This window comes from Talpa occidentalis, unplaced genomic scaffold (assembly GCF_014898055.3).
Source record: "Talpa occidentalis isolate TD23 unplaced genomic scaffold, MPIMG_talOcc4v2.1 talOcc4.5, whole genome shotgun sequence".
NCBI lineage: Eukaryota > Metazoa > Chordata > Mammalia > Eulipotyphla > Talpidae > Talpa > Talpa occidentalis.
Genome location: NW_023604861.1, coordinates 41849605 through 41868321, shown reverse-complemented (window position 1 = coordinate 41868321; position 18717 = coordinate 41849605). Strand labels below are relative to the sequence as shown.

Sequence of the window (18717 nt, the reverse complement as noted above, 5' to 3'; positions counted from 1 at the left end):
AGTCTTAGGGGGAAAACATTCACTGTTACCATCAATATTATGTCAGCTGAATGTTTTGGGGTTTTTTTGTTTTGTTTTGTTTTTTTGGGGGGGGACCCTCGCCGGTGGCTGGGGATCGAACTGGCGCTGCAGAGGCTGTGGGCAGCCTCGCAACCCAGCGCTCAACCGCTGCACCACCAGGGGAGGCCCCTGAATGTTTTTTTGTAGATGTCCTTTATCCAGTTCAAGAAGTTCCCTTCAATTCTTTTTCTGCTGAAAGTTTTTATCATGAATGGACTTGAGTGTTGTCAATTGAGATGATTCTATAATTTTCCTCCTTTAGTCTGTTGATAGTGAATCACATTGATTGATTTGTTGATATATATCAGCCATTCACTGGGTAAATGCCATTTGACCATGATGTATTTATTACCCTTTATATAGAGCTAGATTCAATTTGCTAAAATTTTGTTAATGATTTTTGTATGTGTGTTCATCATGTCTGCAGTTTTCTTTCTCTTTGCTAATGATTTCATCTGGTTTTGGTATTACGGTAATGGTAGCCTCTTAGACTGAGTTGGGAATTATTTTTTTTCTGGAAGAAGTTTGTGTAGATTGGTATTATTTCTTCCTTAAATGGTTGCTAGGATTTACCAGTGAAACCATCTGGGCCAGAATATTTTAAAATGAAAATTAATTTGTAAAATAAATATAGAACTGAGTTGTCTATTTGTCTTTGAGTTTTGGTAGTTTGTGTCTGTCTAAAAATGTGTCCATTTCATCTAAGTTGTTAAGTTTATTGAAAAGAATTTGATATGACATGTTTTTTATATTTATTCAGTCAATACAAAATACTTCTTAATTTTGCTTTTGGATATTTATTTGAACCCTGGGATTTTTAGGTATGTTATTTTATTTCCAAATATTTGGAGATTTTCCAGATGAGTTCCCATCATTGATTTCTAATTTAATTCCATTGTGTTCAGAGAACATACTTTGTAAGATTGAAATCCTTTTAAATTTATTGAGACTTGATTTATGGCTCAGAATATGGTCTATCTTGATAAAAATTCCATGTGTTCTGGGAAAGAATTGTGGACTGTTGTTTTCGAATGGAATGTTCTACAAAAACCAATTAGGACAAGTGGTTAGCAGTGTTAATCAAGTGTATTATATCCTTGTTTTCTGTTAACTGATTCTTTCAATTGTTAAGACAGGATTATTGAAAACTCCAACTTTAATGGTGAATTTTTCTATTTCTCCTTGTATTTCTATCAGTTTTTGAAGCTCTGTTATCATTTGTTATTATAAATATTTGGTATTTTTATGATCTCTTAAAAACAGCCAGTGAAAGAGGAATTGATCCTTTATTCATTATAAAATGACCTTTGCTCTGCAATCTCCTTTGTCTGAATAATATAGCCATTGCAGCTTTCTTTTGATTATTGTTAACATGGAATAGCTACTTTCATCTTCTTAGTTACCTAGCCCTGCTTTTTTATTTAAAGTATGTGTCTTGCTTTTTTATTTCAATCCAGTCTGGCAAGTACTACCTTTTTATTAAGGTACGTAATTGAGACCATTTACCTTTAATGTAATTATTATTATTATAGATGGTTTAAATCTGTTGTTTTGCTACTTGTTTATATTATGTTCTTTATTCCTTTCCCCCTTATTTTTAACTTGTACCTTTTCTTATGATTCCATTTTTCTCTCATTTACTATTCTTTTAAAATTGTAGTGTGCATCTTTAACTTTTCACAGTCTACTTTTAAGTAATAGGAGGACATTAAAGCAGTAACTTCCTTTCTTTCCTCCTTGCCTTTCTTCTATTTTTGTCATACATTTTATTTCTATATGGTACAGCCCTTGACCATACTTTGTTACTATTTTTGCTTTAGTCAGGCAGTTACCTTTTAAGAAAGATTTGAATAGTTAGGGGAGAAATTGTATTTAACCACAGAAGAGCACCGTTTCTGGTGCTCTTCATTCTTTTGGGTGGTTCCAGATTTCCATAGAGTATCATTTTCTTCCTACCTAAAGAACTTTAAAAATTCTGATGGTGCAGATGTGCCGCTGCTGAGTTCTTCCAGCTTTTGTATTTCTGAAAAAGAATTAATTTTACCTTCATTCTCGACAGATGTTTTCACCGACCATAGAATTATAGGTTCACAGGCTGTTGTTACTGTTTTTTCTTCGAGTACTTTCAAGACGTTACTGCAGCACTGTCTTCTGTCTGGCATTTGTTTTACAGCAAGAGGCCAGCTATCGTTCTTGTTCTTGCTCTCCGTATAATCTAGTCCTTTTCTCTGGCTGCTTTTAAGATTTTCTCTTCATCACTGGTTTTAAGCAATTTGATCATGGAATAGTTTTATTCACAATTCTCTTGCTTGAGGTTTGTTTAGCTTCTTGGATCTGTATATTTGCTGTTTTAATAAAATTTCTTCCAATATTTCCCAGCTTTTCCTTCCCTTTACTTTAGCAACTTCACTAAGATATGTTTGGTCACTTGACACTGCCCACAGATCAGTGGTACTTTGATCTTTTTTATTTGTTGTTCTTTTCAGTTTTTCTCTATATTTACTTTGCATAGTTTCTATTGCTACCATATCACCAATATTTCTTCTGCCCTGTCTAATTTCTGTTAATCCCATACAATGTGTTTTTCTTCTCAAATTTATTTTTCATCTTCATAAATCAAATGTGCTTTTTAAATATCATCCATATTTCTACTTAATATGCTAATGCTTCTACCTTCTTGAACATATAAAATGTGGTTATGATAATTGTTTTAATGCTCTTGTGTACAGATTATATCATGTTTGTCATATCTGGGTCATTTTGATTAATTGATTTTCCTTCTCATTATGAGTCAGTCATATTTCCCTGCTTATTTGTATGCCTAGTACTTTTCATTGGCTGCCAGACATTGTGAATTATTAGATGTGAACTGTACTGTATTTAACATCCTTGAGCTTTGTTTTGGGACAAAATTAAGTTACTTGGAAACAGTTTGATCTTTTCAAGGCTTACTTTTCAACTGCTTTTCACAGGATGAAATCACCCTTCAATCTGGGACTAATTTTGCCCCACTACTTTGGCATTACCCTTCTGAATATCTGATGCTCTGTGCTGACAGGTTTTTTTAAAAACTAAGGCTGGTGATAACACCCACTACTCCTGACCCTGTGTGATTTCCAAAAATTGTTCTGCCTGCCTCTTTTGGCAGGCAGCCTCAAGTAGTTTCCTCTAGTAGTTGCCTCATAGGCATGCTGTCAGTATTTAGCTGAGCCTGGGAGTGAAGGAGCCCTCTGCAGATCCCTTTCTTTCTTTAACCCTGCAATTTTTTTATTTTTTATTTTTTTAAGTCAGAGAAATGCCTGTATATACCTAGAGATCAAAGAGTGAGTATAAAACAAACTAGAAGGTCCCCTTTTTTCACTCCCCCAGTCTCTCAGAGGCAGCCACTATTTGTTTCATTTTCTTCTTTATCTCACATTTCTGTGTAATATATTTATACTCCTTTTTGTTGCTTTTTCAATTCTAAATATTTTATAATCAAGCTGTAGAAGATTAGAATTTAGGCTTTGAGACACCACTCTTAACACACATTTCTTCCTACCAGCTTCCCAACAGTGCTAGCCTTTTAAAGTTAAAACAATGAAATATTTAAAAATTTAAAAATTAATACTGCCATGTAAATTTCATTTATAAGAATACCTTTTTCCTTACTTTTGTTTTTCTGTAAAATTGCCTTTGAACTTACCTAATTTCCCCATTAAATTTGTCATTGACCTGGCCTTCCCTTGCACCTCTGCCCATGCTCCTGTATATTCGATCATCACTCTATGTATTCCCGCCCTAACTCCTGGCCTAAGCCTCCATCCTCCTACTCTAGTGCGGAGTAGTTGCTATTAGGCTGGCTTAGCAGCTGTCATGAGTGGGGAGCCCTTCCGTTGTCCTGTTGATTTCCTTCATTCTCTCGGGTGTCCTAGTCCCCAGATCAGGTCCCCATGCCTTCCTTTTTCTTCCTTTTGGAATAAACCATCTTTTAAAAAAATGGTCAGTGTGATATGTACACTAAGCTTGACATCTACCCTCTTACCAAAGTTGTAAGTACACCACACAGTGATCTTGGCCATCTCTGTCCCTCTTTTCTTGACTTGCTCCTCCATTTCCGTCTTTGAAACATCTAATATGTTTTTATTCTGCCTTTTACTTAATGATTTGGCCAGTGAAAAATTCTAGATAAAGAAAAAACCTTTTTCTCTCAGAATTTTTTTTTCTTTTTTAAGATTTATTTATATAAGAACCAGGGTATAGGACAGATGCGCGGGAGGGTGAGAGGATTCACCGGAGACAGAGCGGGGAACAGAACAGGCAGACTGATAAAATACACTGCTGGGGGAACAGCGGGTGCAACAGGAGAGGTCTGCCATGCCATGTGGGACCCTTGCAGGTGGCCAGGATCAAACTGGCGCTGCAGAGGCTGTGGACAGCTACACAGCACTGCACTCAACTGCCTGCGCCACCAGGGGAGGCCCTTCTCTCAGAATTTTAAAGACATTTTCACAGTTGTTTTCTGGAAGCCAGCAATAACATTCTGATGCTGGTTCCGGTGTTTGTAACTTGTTTCTTTCTCTTTGGAAGCTTTTAGGATTTTCTTTGTCCTGCTGACCTTAAGTTTTACGATGTTGTATTTTGGTGTAGGGCTTTGTTTTGTTTTCTTTCATGGCAATATGACTATCTCCTTTTCCCAGGAGACTGGGGCCCCTCTGATCTGGAATTCTTCAATTTTTTCAGTAATTTCCCTCCCTCTGTTCTGTTTATAGAACTCACCTTATTTTGATGTTGGACCTCCTTGGCTCACCTTTTAAATCTTGCACACAGTTCCATTTCTTTTTCTTTTATTCTAGTTTTTGGAAGGTTTCCCCAACTTTGTCTTGCAACCTTTCTATGGAAATTTAAAATATGGTTGAACAGCTTTTTCTTGTTTTGATTCCTTTGGGCTTGCTTCTTGTTCTGAGGTGGGGGGGGGCAACACCAAAACATTAGTTATTATTTGTCTATAGTTTGACTTTAACTTGGAGTTTGGTAGTTTCATATCTGATACCCTACTCCCAGCGTCATTCTCAGCAGACTGGGACAATGGAAGTGACCTGACGTCCCTAGAGAGCAATGATTTGGTCAGGTACAGGGTGATATGCTTTAGCCTTTTGGCTGACAGTCAGCAGATTTGCAAGAAGTTTGGACAGAGGGAAAAATAGGTTAACCTCTCTGATTGGTGACTCCCAGCTGTACCAGTACTGTCCAAGTGAGATCAAGTTAGGTGTTACTGTCTCTCTTAGAAAGACACAGGGCCTGCCCCTGCTCTTTGGAGTGCAAGCAGTATGCATCTTGCTAGCATCTCTGCGTCCTGCTAGCAAGCACTCTGGGATATGGAAAGAGGCGCAGGGGCAAGGCCTGTCTTTCTAATTCAGTAGCACCAGCTTTTCTTTCTAATTTGATGTCCTTTCAGCTTTCATATCAAAATCCAGTCTTAATGTGACACATTTATATGAAAGATATAGAAAATAGATTTCTAATCATTCTTTTGGTTGCATATCTTTTGGACTCAGCAAATTCTCCAGAAACCTATACCAACAAATATTCAAGGATATTTGTTTCAGGGTGTATTTTACAATTTTACTTAAAATAGCAAAGTAGTGGAGCATACGGTCCACCTGTAGGGATATAGGTTAAACATATGTTTGCTTATATTGGCATCTGTAACTTAATACAGTGGATGATCAGTTGAAATGAATGAAATGAGAATATATAACTCTTATTTCTGTTTGAATTCAAGAGCATCATGAATAAATAAAAAGTTAGCAAAGGAATCGTCTTAAACTCCCACTGGGAATTTAAAACTCATTTCTTTAGTGAACTATAGAGGCTTATTATTTGTTCTTTTTACAGCTTACCATTACACATTAATAACTGTGCAGCTGGAATTCATTTAAATTATGTAAATGGACTGAATCACAAATATAGTTTTAGTGATAAATTTAACTTTCAAAATATAGAAACTATGATATGGAAAATAGTAATCCTGTCTGTATTCATAACCATAGGAACCCTGTGCCCCCTTACCAAATTATTGTGATTTTTTAAGCTCCCACGTCCTGTTTCCTTTTACTGAAGATAAATTTGAATCACATAAAATAATGTATAATTTTTGTAAATAATAAATATGCTAATAAATTTTATCTATAATTTTTCAAAAGCCTTAAAAGTTGGATAATACTCTTTAGATAAAAAAGAATATTACAGCTTTATAGTTACAGTTTGTTTTTTAACCCAAGAGAGAATTGCCCTTTTATGATCTACCACATTCACCCAATTTGTTTATCACTTTGGACAGTTTCTAAAACTAAACGTCCTCCTGCCAGCACTGGGTTAATTTCAAAGAATGTCTAAAAGGTTCCTATGGCAATTAAATTTTTCTAAAGGATATTGCTTTGAGGGAAGATATTTCAGAGACACAAGACTGTGTCTATGTGTGTAAAATATACTCATGAATATGTTCTATGGTCATATTGATGTTGGCATTGCTTGTCTAATGGATTAGTTTCCCTGTTGGTTTGTTTCTGCTTTATAGTATTGTGCCAGTAGAGGGCAGTATTGTAGAGGTTAAATTTGCCTTAACTATTGAATTGGGAACTGTTTACAGTATAAAAATTAAGCAAATTTAAAGCTTTGCATTTTTATTAAATTGTAACTTGATGCATCATTGCAGGTATTTCAAATAAACAGAGGATAAGCTGGTTTACACCCTGATTTCTTTTTGACTTTCGTTTGGAAAAGGAACTTGGTTTCATTGGAGGGAAATACTTGTACAGTGTTTCCATCCTCTGATGTAAGAAAGCTCAGCCTTATAGGAATTGCCATTTCGTTTCCCATAAAACCTTGCTTAGGGATTTATTGAAAATAGATCTGTTCAACCTGTGGATTGACTTTTCTAGCTGTCAGCTGAAGAAGGGAAGATAGGAGTTTAAAGTTAACGGCTCCAGGGACATTTTGAAAGGATCCACCGAATTTCATCTGGTGGATTCCTTTTTGCCGCGATTTATATATACCTAGCAAAAAAAATCTGAGTTTTTGTGTCACCGAAAGGCACCTCTAGGAAAGCACATGCGTTACAGCGCAGTTCCTCCCCTTACACACGAAGGCGTCCGCGGCCCCCACCCCGCGGCCTGCGGCGGGCGGGCGGCCGGGGCGGGCGGCCCAGTGGCGGGCGCTGGCGCGGAGGCGGCCGCGGGCTCGGGCCGCTGCGGGGACGGGTCTGGTTCCTTGAACGTAAGCACGTGCGGGCCCCAGTCCTGTTCTTCAGGGGCCCTTGGCGAGTTCCGCCGAGGCGGGGGCCCCTTCGCCGACCCCGGAGGCCGCATGGCCTGGACGAGCCCACCCGAGGGGGGCGGGGGACGGGGAGGTGGGGAGGGGCGCGGAGCCGCCGGGAGGCGGGGGGAGGCGGGGGGGGGGGGGAGGCGGGGTGCGCCGCGCGCGCCAATCAGCGCAGGCCGGGCCGCTTATAGTCCCCGCCGAGCCGGGCCGGCGAGATCCGAGTGGACGCGGCTCGAGAGGCTCCTCCGCGCCCGCCCCGCCGCCCCTCCGGCTCCCAGCCCCGCCGCCGCCGCCGTGGGGCGGCCCCTGCTCCCGCTCCCGCTGCGCAGGCGGGGACTGTCCGTCCAGCCGCGCCGGCTGCGGCCGCCTTTTCTCCGGCGAGGGTGCTCCTGGCTGCGAGTGCATGAAACCCCAATGGTGTAGACCAGTGGCGATGGATCTAGGAGTTTACCAGCTGAGACATTTTTCCATTTCTTTCTTGTCATCTTTGCTGGGGACTGAAAACGCCTCTGTGAGACTTGACAATAGGTAAATGCCGGCTGGGATAGTTTCTTTCAATCTACTCGGGAGAGACTTGTGGTACTGCAGGTGGAAGAGGGCCAGGGAGTTCCTTTGTCCATTGCGAGAGACGACGGTGACATGGATGTTGCTTTTTGAGCTGTTTAAGATAGCCTCTTTTCCACGGGTCAGGCCGGAGAGCAGGCTTCTACCCCATTATGTAATTTAGCTCACGAAAATAGGGAAATGTCTGGATATTCGTAGCTCACGAAAATAGGGAAATGTCTGGATGTTCGTTAGTGAGAGAGCGGCTGGTGTGTTCCGGAGGGTTGTATGTTACAGAGCGTTAAAGAATAGTTTTTCAGTGATGCTGGTAACATCACAGAACTGGGAATTCCTTTTTTAAAAACAATCTCAAATGTTTAAGATAAATTTCATTTATCGATTCCCCCCCCCTCTTTTCCAGCTCCTCTGGTGCAAGTGTGGTAGCTATTGACAACAAAATCGAGCAAGCTATGGTATGTACTGCTTCAAAATCATTTGTACTAAATGTGGGCACCAAAAAAAAAAAAAAAAAGGGGGGGGGGAGGCCAGTGCATCCCAGTGCATCCCAGGGCGGGCGGCTGCTCCAGGACAGGCAGGAGCCGCGCCGCCTCCGCTCCGCCAGCTGGAGGCCACTCGCCCTCGGCCTCGGAGCCGGAGGGGCCTCGGGCACTCAGTGTTCTTCCTGCCCAGCCCCCCCCCTCGCCGCCCCCCGGCCGATTTCACCTAAGGTCGGGATTTTTGCAGACGCGTCCCTTGAGCCGGGGAATTGCTCGGGCAGCGCCGGCCCGCGGGCTGGTCCGGGGCTCGCGGACGGGGCTGCCCGGGGCCGGAGCGGGGCCGCCCGAGTGGGGTCTCTGAGGCCTGCAGCTCACACGCGAGCCACGCAGACGAGCTCCCCGCGGGGCGGGCGGTGCACAATGACGGAGAATCAGAAAAGTTTTGTCTTCTCTGCCAGCGCCTGGATTTCTCCTGTTTTTTTATTTCCGCCTGGGCCGTCCTTTGTTATTGGAGCAGCGCCGGGGGCTCTTCTCACGGGATGCTCTGCCCGCTGTTGCTAGGCAAACTCCAGCCTTTAATTCGGGGCTATAAATAACTCGAGCCCCCATTGGCTGCCACGTCTGCCCAGGTTTCTGTGATGTCAGCTTAATCACGAAAAAGGGGGGTGGTAGGGGTGGAGGAAGGAAAATGCGGCAACACGCTCTGTAGGAACTGGCTGCAGCCGGTGCTGAGGGGGGCGGGTCGCGGCGGAGGGAGGGACCTGGGGGCGGGGAAGCGGCTGCCGTTGCCGAGGCCTCCGCGTCCAGGCCCGGCGGGCAGCCAGGCTCCTGCGGGGAGCCCCGAGCCCCGGTGCCTTGTGCATCGCGAGTGGGAAAGACGACTGTATGCGTTCCTGGCTGACGTCTGCAGAGGAAGCAGAGACTTCTAAAAACTTGATCACGCACACATTAAACTTAAGGATCATACGGTTGTGGCGGTGTTCAGTAGATGACCCCGAGTACATTTTAATGAATCTTCCCGCTGGCTACTTTAGGGAGAGCCATGCAAAATAATGCGTTAGAAATTCAGAGCCCAGGAAAGAGTAAACAGTAAACTAAACCTTTTTTACCTCCCCCCCTCCCTTTCAGGATCTTGTGAAAAGCCATTTGATGTATGCGGTTAGAGAGGAAGTGGAGGTCCTCAAAGAGCAAATCAAAGAACTAATAGAGAAAAATTCCCAGCTGGAGCAGGAAAACAACCTGCTGAAGACACTGGCCAGTCCAGAGCAGCTTGCCCAGTTTCAGGCCCAGCTGCAGACTGGCTCCCCTCCTGCCACCACACAGCCACAGGGGACCACGCAGCCCCCCGCCCAGCCAGCGTCCCAGGGCTCAGGACCAACCGCATAGCCTCCTATGCCTCCGCAGAACTGGCTGCTGCTGTCTGAACTGAGCAGATCGGAGAAGATGTACTAGGGGGAATTCACCTCCACAGTCACCCATTTCATTGCTCGCTGCGAAAGAGACGTGAGACTGACATATGCCATTATCTCTTTTTTCCAGTATTAAACACTCATATGCTTTTGGCTTGAAGAAATTTCTTAGTTGGGTGAATTAAAGGTTAATCAGAGCATTAGCATGGATATACTGGGACCTCATGATGCAGCTTGGCAGATATGTGAGACATGGTCTAATTCACGCTGAGGAGCTGTGTGCCTTTCCATCCCTAGCCCTGCTCCCCCACCCGCCCCCCACTCCAGCGTCCCCCAGCGATCCCGCTCCTGCTTGCACCTATTGTACGACAATGGGGTCACGAAGCAGTGGCGTGCCACTGGACTCTCCTCTCTCCTCCCCCACGAGGAAGTTGAAGGGGAGGTGAAGTGTAAGGACTGATGCGTAGTCTCACCTAAGATGAGGGGAAGGAAACACAGTTCATCGTACAGATTGACGGCTGTCGCCAGCATCCATAAAACATAGCGCTGTGCCTCTTTCTGGAACAGTGGATGACACAAAACTATTTGCGTGACTAAACGGTTACAGGTAGCTGGGACCTAGGCTGTCTTACTTACCACAAAGGTTGTTTTGCTTATTGTATATTTGTGTATGTAGTGTAACTTTTGTACAATAGAGGACTGTAACTACTATTTAGGTTGTACAGATTGAAATTTAGATGTTTCATTGGCTGTCTGAAGAGGTGTGGAGTGTCTTTTATATAGAGACTTACATTAATGTTACATGAAGAAAACCACACCTCAAGAAATTTTAAGAATTTGGCACAGTTTAGTCTCTCTGTGTAACCTGAAATCTAGCTGCTGAATATCTTGAAGTAAATCCCTGTTCACTGAAGTCTTTTGATTGAGCTGGTTGAATACTTTGAAGAATGATCAGTGCTAGCTAATGAAATGAATTTCCCAGTAGGGGTTTCTGCATATTACCTGTATAGTAGTTATATGCATATGTTTCTGTGCATGTTCTCTACACAGTTGTAAGGTGTCACTGTATTTAACTGTTGCACTTGTCAAATTTCAATAAAGCATACAAAATGTTGCTAAACAAGTGTTTCCATAGTATACTGTTAACCTGATTGTGGTCGTAGCCACAGCTCTGTGTAGGTAAAGTTAAAACAACTTGAAGTGAAAGGGCTGGGTAAAGCAGGGGTGTGCTAGCGGTTGGATTATGGAAGTAAGAGGAAAATAGTGCGTTCTTTCAGCCACGATGGGAAGAGAAAGCAAAAGAGAGACAGTGAGGGTGATAAGAGCTTAATACTACTAACTTGTGTGACCTGGATGAGTAGTTTCCCCCCTCCAGGCTGGTGGGGAGCATTGAAAGAGAGAATCTCTACACTCCCCTGTGGTTTTCAAATTCTAGGGGTCCATGAAATTCTTAATCCCTAGATGTTTGCCTTAGATGTTTGAGAGGTGAATGAGCCTTATTCTGTGTTATGATCCTAATAAGCCGCTCCTGGACCAGAAGATGGCAGTTGGAGGGAGAAAGTGGCATCTGCTTTAAGAACTCTTGTTGCCCTGGGTTAGGATGTTTGTTTTAGTGTGGGGTGAGTTTCTGTCTCCTGGGAATGTTCAAGCTAATAACTGGGCGATTCCAGGGCTTTCCTTTATTGGATTTGACATGAGACTAGATAAGGGAGAGAGTCCCTTCCAGTGGATTTCTGAAAACTGGAAAAAATAGGTGGAAATAAAATATGCTTAAAGCAAGTACACACCAGAGAAATGAGCTGAGGATTCCCTCTGTGTTAGGGGAAGTGTCAGGAATTTGCTCTGAAGTCTGCCCCAGGACCTCAGTAACAACCCCTCCACCAGTGGAAGTCAGGGTATCCCCAAGCTCTAAGGTTTATTTAAGCCCTTTAACTCTTGTGAATCCTTTCTCTAAGGGAGGGGAGCCAGCAGGAGATTGGTAGGTGAATCAAACACCAGAGCTTCCTGAAAGTAAGTGGACAGTGGCAGTTTGCCAGAAAGATAGTTTGGGAATTTGGTGAGGGCTTAACAATAATCTTTGCCATATTAGTCTGAAGGTTATATAACTGGTTTAAATAAAGGGATATTTAGCAGAGCAGTTGTGTTCCTTTTTTTAAAAGATGGTGAACAGAACTCTCTAGCCTATCTTTTATGTTTTTCATGAAAACCCTCAATACTAAAGGTGCCAGTTGTGGAAAATTTGAGAAATTTCATGTCATCGTATAGTTAAGATGATGGAGATCTTTCTTTTCCATTATTTAGTGCAAGTTTAGGGTTTTTTTTTTTTTTTAAATAAAAAATGTGAAACTCCCATGATATTTTGGGAGCTGAATATTGTATGTGAAATAAGAATGAATTATTAAAGTCAAAAGATGTGTTTCCATACATGCTTCTCATTCTGGTAATTACTAAACATGGTTTAAATAATTGACTAATATAAGGATATTTAAGGTAATTTTTAAAGGCATTTTACCTGGCTGACCAGGTAAAATGTTGACCTGTGAGTTATCACATAATTAATAATATCATACTTATGTCCTGTGGAGCAGGAAAGATTTTGAAGGTGAATAGAATGTTGTACCAGCACTGGGTGTTCGTGATGTCATCGGTGGCAGCAGGAGAGACCCCTCCCCCCCCTTCGGTAGAGAAACAGAAGGAATATTTACATGGTTTTAATGAATGTGCTCTCTGTTTCAAATTAACAGTGTTCATAACTCAATAATTGCTTTTTGGGGCATAGTTAAAAGCAACTTTTATTTTTTATTATGTGATGAATATACAATGCCAGAATCAATTATATATTTACACAAGCAATGTATAAAAGTTAATTAAAACTGAAGTAAGAAATGAAAATTTCAATAGACACTACTCTGCACTTTATTTAAAATAAGTATTTCAAGTTACCAGAGGCCTGGGAACATGACTGCTTTTAGATGTCAGTTTCAAAGCCATTGAGACAGCAGTAATGGCATAAAGATTTGAAGTGGAAGCAGAGCAAATGAAGTTTCCCGCCATCTTAGAGAAAATTGCCTGAAAATGGAGACACATTGCGTGGTGAGTTTGCTGCCATGGGCGTGGGGGAGAGGGACTCTATGCTGAGCATGAAGACTTCTGGCTGCCAGGCCTGGCCCTGCAGTGACTGGCCTTTGAGTGAGGAGAGACCTGCTCTCTAACCTATGAAATGAGCTGGATCACAGCTCGAAGATGCTGTTCTGCCTTGAGATAGCACAACCGACCACTTTTTATGTTACTCCTTTAAGTTTGGAGGGGAAGCGTGCCGTTTTAGTTCATTTAACTTCTTGGGCTAAGGTTAATCTGGTTGTATTCCTACCCCTACTGGTTTCCTCCTCAGTGATCTTGGGCAGGTTACTTGGCTGCTGATCTGTTTCCTCTGTAAACATGGGGACAACCTATCTTCTTGGGTTTTTGTAAGTTTAATGCTGAAAAGGAGTAAGCACAGAGGTGGGTTCAGAGCTAGATATTTGAGGATGCTAGCCATTACTATTATTGTTACTATGTTCCTCCTATTGTCTATATTTGTTTATATGTTTAATTTTGTATATTTGGAATAAAGCTGTGGCAGTTTTATTTTCAAGTAGCTTTTGATAATAGTGGTGGATGTTAAAATTTTATCACAAAAACATAAAAATGCCATTAAGAACATGGGCGGAGATGTAACGTTTCTGTATTTAAATAATGTGAAAAGGCAGCTGTTTCACTTATGTGAGTTAGAGAAGGGATGAGTTGGGAGTTGTTCATTTGAAAATAATGGTGGAAATACAATCATAGGTGGGAGACACATACACACACATATAATGTTATATATATATATATATAGTATATATATAAACTTCCTTATGGAAATAAGCTCTATGTAAAACAATATTTACTAACTTTGGGGTTAGTGATCAGGCTTGATTAACAACTATTGGAAGGTTCTAGTGGCCATTTCAAAATATGCAAGACGGCTGCAATATTAGAATACAAATGCGTGCATCCATCCAAGTGGGCATGGATATGCATGGGACATGGCGGAACAAAGTTCCTGGGTGAAGTTAGGGTAAGACAGCAGGAAGGGGTGAGTGATGGTGCAATTAGAGCACTCCTAATGGGCAGCCTCCATTTGTGATTATGTGAGAATTCAAGCGCTGTGTCGTCAGATTTTTCAAGATCCAAACACCCAGGTTCTATGTGAAAAGTCCTAATTTATAGGCAGTGTGCACACCTTCCGCACTCATTTGGCCCTCAGGCTGCAACTTTATGCCCTTCCACTGTCTACTTCTGTCCTTTGATTCGAGAAAGACTATCTGGGAAGCTCTGCTAATTCGCTCAGAAAGCATTCATGTCAGAGATACTATAGCAGAGAAGCCACAGTCCCTGACTTCAGGGACAGCCCAAGGAGCCACCTTTCAGATAAATGAGGTACTTGGTTTTGTGGTGAGATTTGCCTTATGTGATAATACCATCTCCGACCCCAGCACTAGCCCCCCTGAAGTGAGACGTGACCATGGAACTCTGTTGAAGTCAACGGATTGAAAGCTGAAGTGACCACGCCCTCCCGGACCTGGCCATAGACAACTGTCCTCAGCAATGTGCTGTGCTGCCTCTTCCTCCCCTGACCTCATGGAGGAGGCCCCAGGTGCTTGGAGGTGAGCTTCAGCACCCCAGTCCCTGCACGACTGTGTGTTCCTCCCCCACGAACCTAAAGCCCGTCAGCACGGTTATGTGAGCAAGAGAGACTCAGCCCGCTAGGCATTTGCTTCGGTTGCTTACCTGAACTGATAAGAAATGAGTACCCCAAAGTAGGGTGCTTCTGCCGGCAAATCTAAAATAGGGGGCATTTGACCTGATTCGGTGGTAGGTGGTGGTGAAGCTATCAGAGGCTTGAGAGGTGGAGAGCCCTAAAGTGGCTGAACGTTTTGTGAAACTGTTGCCTGTAGTGACTTGGCAGGATGCCCGTATGCCCAGTGAGGAAGGCTGGCGGCCAGTGGCTCTTCGCTATGTGGCAAAAGCTTTCAAGGTAAAGGTGAGCTCAAGAAAGAGCTAGCACAGTCTGGAAGTAGAAAGGAAAGGAAATAAAAGGTATAGATATTTGAGACAGTCTAGTATCAGAGGGAAAAAAAAAATATTTCTAGATCCCAAAGAGTTGGAAAAGACCAGAAAAACAATAGAAACCTATTAAGATTTGTCACATAAAGTGCCTCACCCCTTCAGCAAAGATGGATTAGAGGGTATAGATTCCCCGTAAATGTCTTTTTCTCTTTGGTTTCTCATGATTTCTAGATGGCCACTCTTCAGCAGACAGAAGTACGGGTGACAAAGTATTAAAACAACACAATTTCATCCAGAAAAATACTTTAGGTGTTGCTACTGACATATTGGACTGTTTAGATACAAATAGGAGAGAAATCAACTGAGGTTCATTGGGACTTCTATTGCCAAAGAAAACATCAGCCAGCCCCAACTGAAGCAACAACTGTTTGTTGCCACAAAACATTGTTGAAACCTTCATACAACCCTCAGGCCCCTGAATTTACAGAGGCTTGGTGTAGGGAAAGCAGGCTTCCTAAAGCTGTCCAGGAAAGCTTTCTCCTCGGTGCCCACCGCACGCGAGGCAGGAAGGATACTGGACGAGAAAACCTCCCCGGTGTAGGAGCCTGGAGCTGTGAAGAATAAAGACCAGGGATTTTCCCCAGAAAGTAGCATCAGGGTCTCATCTGGGAACTTGTGTCCCTGCCAGGGCAAGGAGGCCACCTTCTCTGTGCCAGCTCTGCAGGATTCACCACTGATGAAAACTGGGCCAACTCTGGGGTCTCCGTTCTTCCCACGGGAGTTTTATTGTCTTGGCCACTGTGTGTGGTCGGAGTGGGCGAGCTCTACCATGCCTTCTTCCCTCTGCTCCACCCATGCACCTCCACCTGCGGAGAGCTCCTCTACCTAACTATTCCAGATGCCATAGACTGAGCACCTAACGGAGCACCTGCTGTGTGGGAAGAGAGTGAGAAAGGTAGATCGTTGGCATCTAGCCGAGGTGCCTGTGAAGTGCAAGTGTTAGGAGCAGCCTCAGAGCAGAGGAGGAAATGACCAGGGGAGGGGGAGAGGATTCCAAGATAGGAAGAGTGATTGTGAATGCAGGAGGTGAGGGGGGGGGGTCGTCTTGTGGCCAGAAGGAGCCAGGGGAGGAGCGGGAGAGCAGAAGAGGCAGGAGTGTGCTTCAGTCCCCTGTAGAAACACTCTGCTGACACTGCTGAGGGGCGGGCCGAGGTGCTGCACAGGGGCCATGGCTGATGCGCCTCAGGAAACCATCTGACAAGCTACAGCCTCTTGCAGTAGCAGTGACCCTGGGCTGAGGGAGCGGGTCTGAGGAGTATCGAGATGGAAATGGGTGGAGAGCAGGAAACCAGGGAAGGAGGACCAGCAATGACCAGTGACGGGGGACTGATGCTAACCCCTCCACCTGCAAGTTGGGGGTGAGGGGAGGGGACAGTGATGACAAGCCGAGCTCCTCTTGCTTACAGGACAGCCCTGAGGGGAGCCTATGGACAGTTGCTTGCTGGAATTTGGAGCTTGGGAGAGAGGACCCCGAGCTAGAGCTAATAAGCTTTACAGACAGCCCTGTCCCGGCAAAGACCTGCTGCAGGGTCAGGGCCTGCGGCCTGCCTGGGCCACCACCTATGACCGTGGGCCGAGCTTTCTCCTCTGCATAATATGGATTGGGTGCGGTGAGGGGTAAGTGAGATAACCCACACGTGCTTAGAACAGCGCCTGGTGCGTGGAAGTGTCCAGGGCCTGTTGACTTCGTTGCTAAGAGTATTCGGGACTTCTTGGCTTGAGCAGATGAGATGGCCCAGGGACAGAGTTGTGGGTGAGGAAGGAGAGACTCAGGGACAGCTGGAACCCTGAGCATGGAAGGATGTTTTCTTACTCTTGTTTCGGGGTATCTGAGCAGCAGAATCGTGGCTAGAACGATTTATGGGGCTGTGGTTTAAAATCTTTAAAAATAAATTCTCGCCACACCTCTAAATTTATCAAACAACTTAGTTTTATGAGCAAGCTAAATTAAACATTTACTCTTTATGTTTCCGAATGAACAATTCGACACTCTAGATACCACAAACATTTTTAAGATACCTGGCAACCGCTGCAGAGACCAAAAGTTGCTGTGAACCAGCTGTGTGACCTTGGGGAGCAAGTCTCTGTCTCTGAGCCTGAGTGAATTCACTGTAGAATGAGTTGGTCCAATCAGAATCGTTACTCAGATCTCTTCCAGTCCCAGAAGCATAGTTCTAAAGGTAACCAACTGGTTGCCTGGCTTTAGTTACTTGATGTACTTGAAAGTCAAATGATCAAAGCAGGGAAATTTTGCTTTGATCTTCTTTGCAGGGGTCTTCTTCAAAAGCACGTACACCTACAGGACAGGGGATGGGCTTTGTCCTTGGCAGAGGAGATGCTAAAGCAGGTGTGGCGAGGACAGTGTGATGGAGTGGAAGGTGCTCAGGTCTAGGAATCCCAGTGCCCAGTGGGGAGGGACAGTCAGCCAACCACCCGGCTGGGGCCTCCTGGGTGTGCTCCCCTGGTGCTTGAGGGGTGCACACTCTCCCATGACCGAGGCAGACACAGTTGCTGCTTCCCTTATGTTTACAATCTGTTAGGGAAGCAAAATATTGAACAGGTCCCAGGATGAACAAAACGATGCCAAGACTATGGGCAGGTTACAAAACTTCCCCGCTTTGATTTCCCTGTAGAAAATGAGGCTACAGATGTTTAACTCAAGGGGAGTTTAGGAGAGTAAAAGCACTAACATGTTTTAGATCTTTTATATTTGATGGGGCTTGCAGAGATGGGAGGAGTACAACAAAAATTAATATAAACAAGGACTTGGGAATGAAGAGATAATAAGATGAAAGAAAGGTAAATTAGCCTCTAAATTGCACATGATGACCTATTAGAGTTGCTAGCAATGGCTGCTAATTCAGCTCTGAACCTCTAAACTATCAAAGAAAGGAAATGCGATATTTCTGATGGTTTCACTTCTGGTTTTTCAGTGGCTTCTAATGGAATAAAAGCTGCTAAAAACACCACCACCCGCCTCACAGGCCCCTCTGCTCCCACCAGCCCAGTGTGCTCCTGTACCCACTCTATGGCAGGCACAGAGATGCCAAGCTTCTCCCTCTCCTGGCTCTTCCCTCTCCGGAGCTCTCATTCCTTCACTCAGGCTCAGCTGACTGCCTCTTCCTGACCCTGAGGCTGGGTGAGAGACGGCTGCTCTCTCCCATTCCCCAAGTACTTGTGCTTGGTGGGCCTGTAACTGAGGGGTCCTCCAGTCCCCAGACTTCTTTCCTGTGCCCTTCTTTCTCCTACGATGCTTGACACACAGCAGGGCTCAGTAAATGTGGGTAGCATGAATGGATGTGAACATTGTCCAGCTTTCGCATCCTGAGATCCTGTGTCAGACCCACCCACCGATCTGCAAGAAGGGGGCAGGTGCCCTATGTTTATAGCAGCACTGTTCACAATAGCTAAGCTTTGGAAACAGCCCAAATGCCCAAAAATAGATGACTGGATCAAGAAGATGTGGTACATATACACCATGGAACATTACTCAGCATTCAAAAAAGATAAACACATGCAATTTGCAGCAACACGGATGGCGCTGGAAGGGATCATGCTCAGCGAAATAAGCCAGAAAGAAAAAGAAAAATACCGGATGGTCTCACTCATAGCAGGAATCTAGAAAACTTAAATAAGGGACCAGGAAAAAGAATAACTAAGAAAGTAAAAATCAAAATCAACAAACAGCTATGAACCAGAGACACTCTATGGGGGGTGGGGAGCGGGACGGGAGGGATTGGGGTCAAAATAAGGGG

General features: G+C 43.8%; 1 protein-coding gene across 5 annotated transcripts in view; it reads left to right on the top strand.

Annotated features, from left to right (window-relative positions):
* Window positions 1–10926, top strand: part of TSC22D1 (TSC22 domain family member 1) — a 116746-nt gene extending 105820 nt beyond the window's left edge. For 4 of the 5 annotated variants that reach the window (XM_054701544.1, XM_054701540.1, XM_037526989.2 and 1 more), the window contains 2 exons: window positions 8327–8378; window positions 9531–10926. In XM_054701544.1, coding sequence (XP_054557519.1) covers window positions 8327–8378; window positions 9531–9788 — 310 coding nt within the window. In that variant the 3' untranslated portion in view covers window positions 9789–10926. Of the gene's footprint in view, window positions 1–7669; window positions 7891–8326; window positions 8379–9530 lie in introns of those variants that run through there. The other variant, XM_037526988.2, reaches the window with a different exon arrangement.
* The last annotated feature ends 7791 nt before the right edge of the window (window positions 10927–18717 follow it).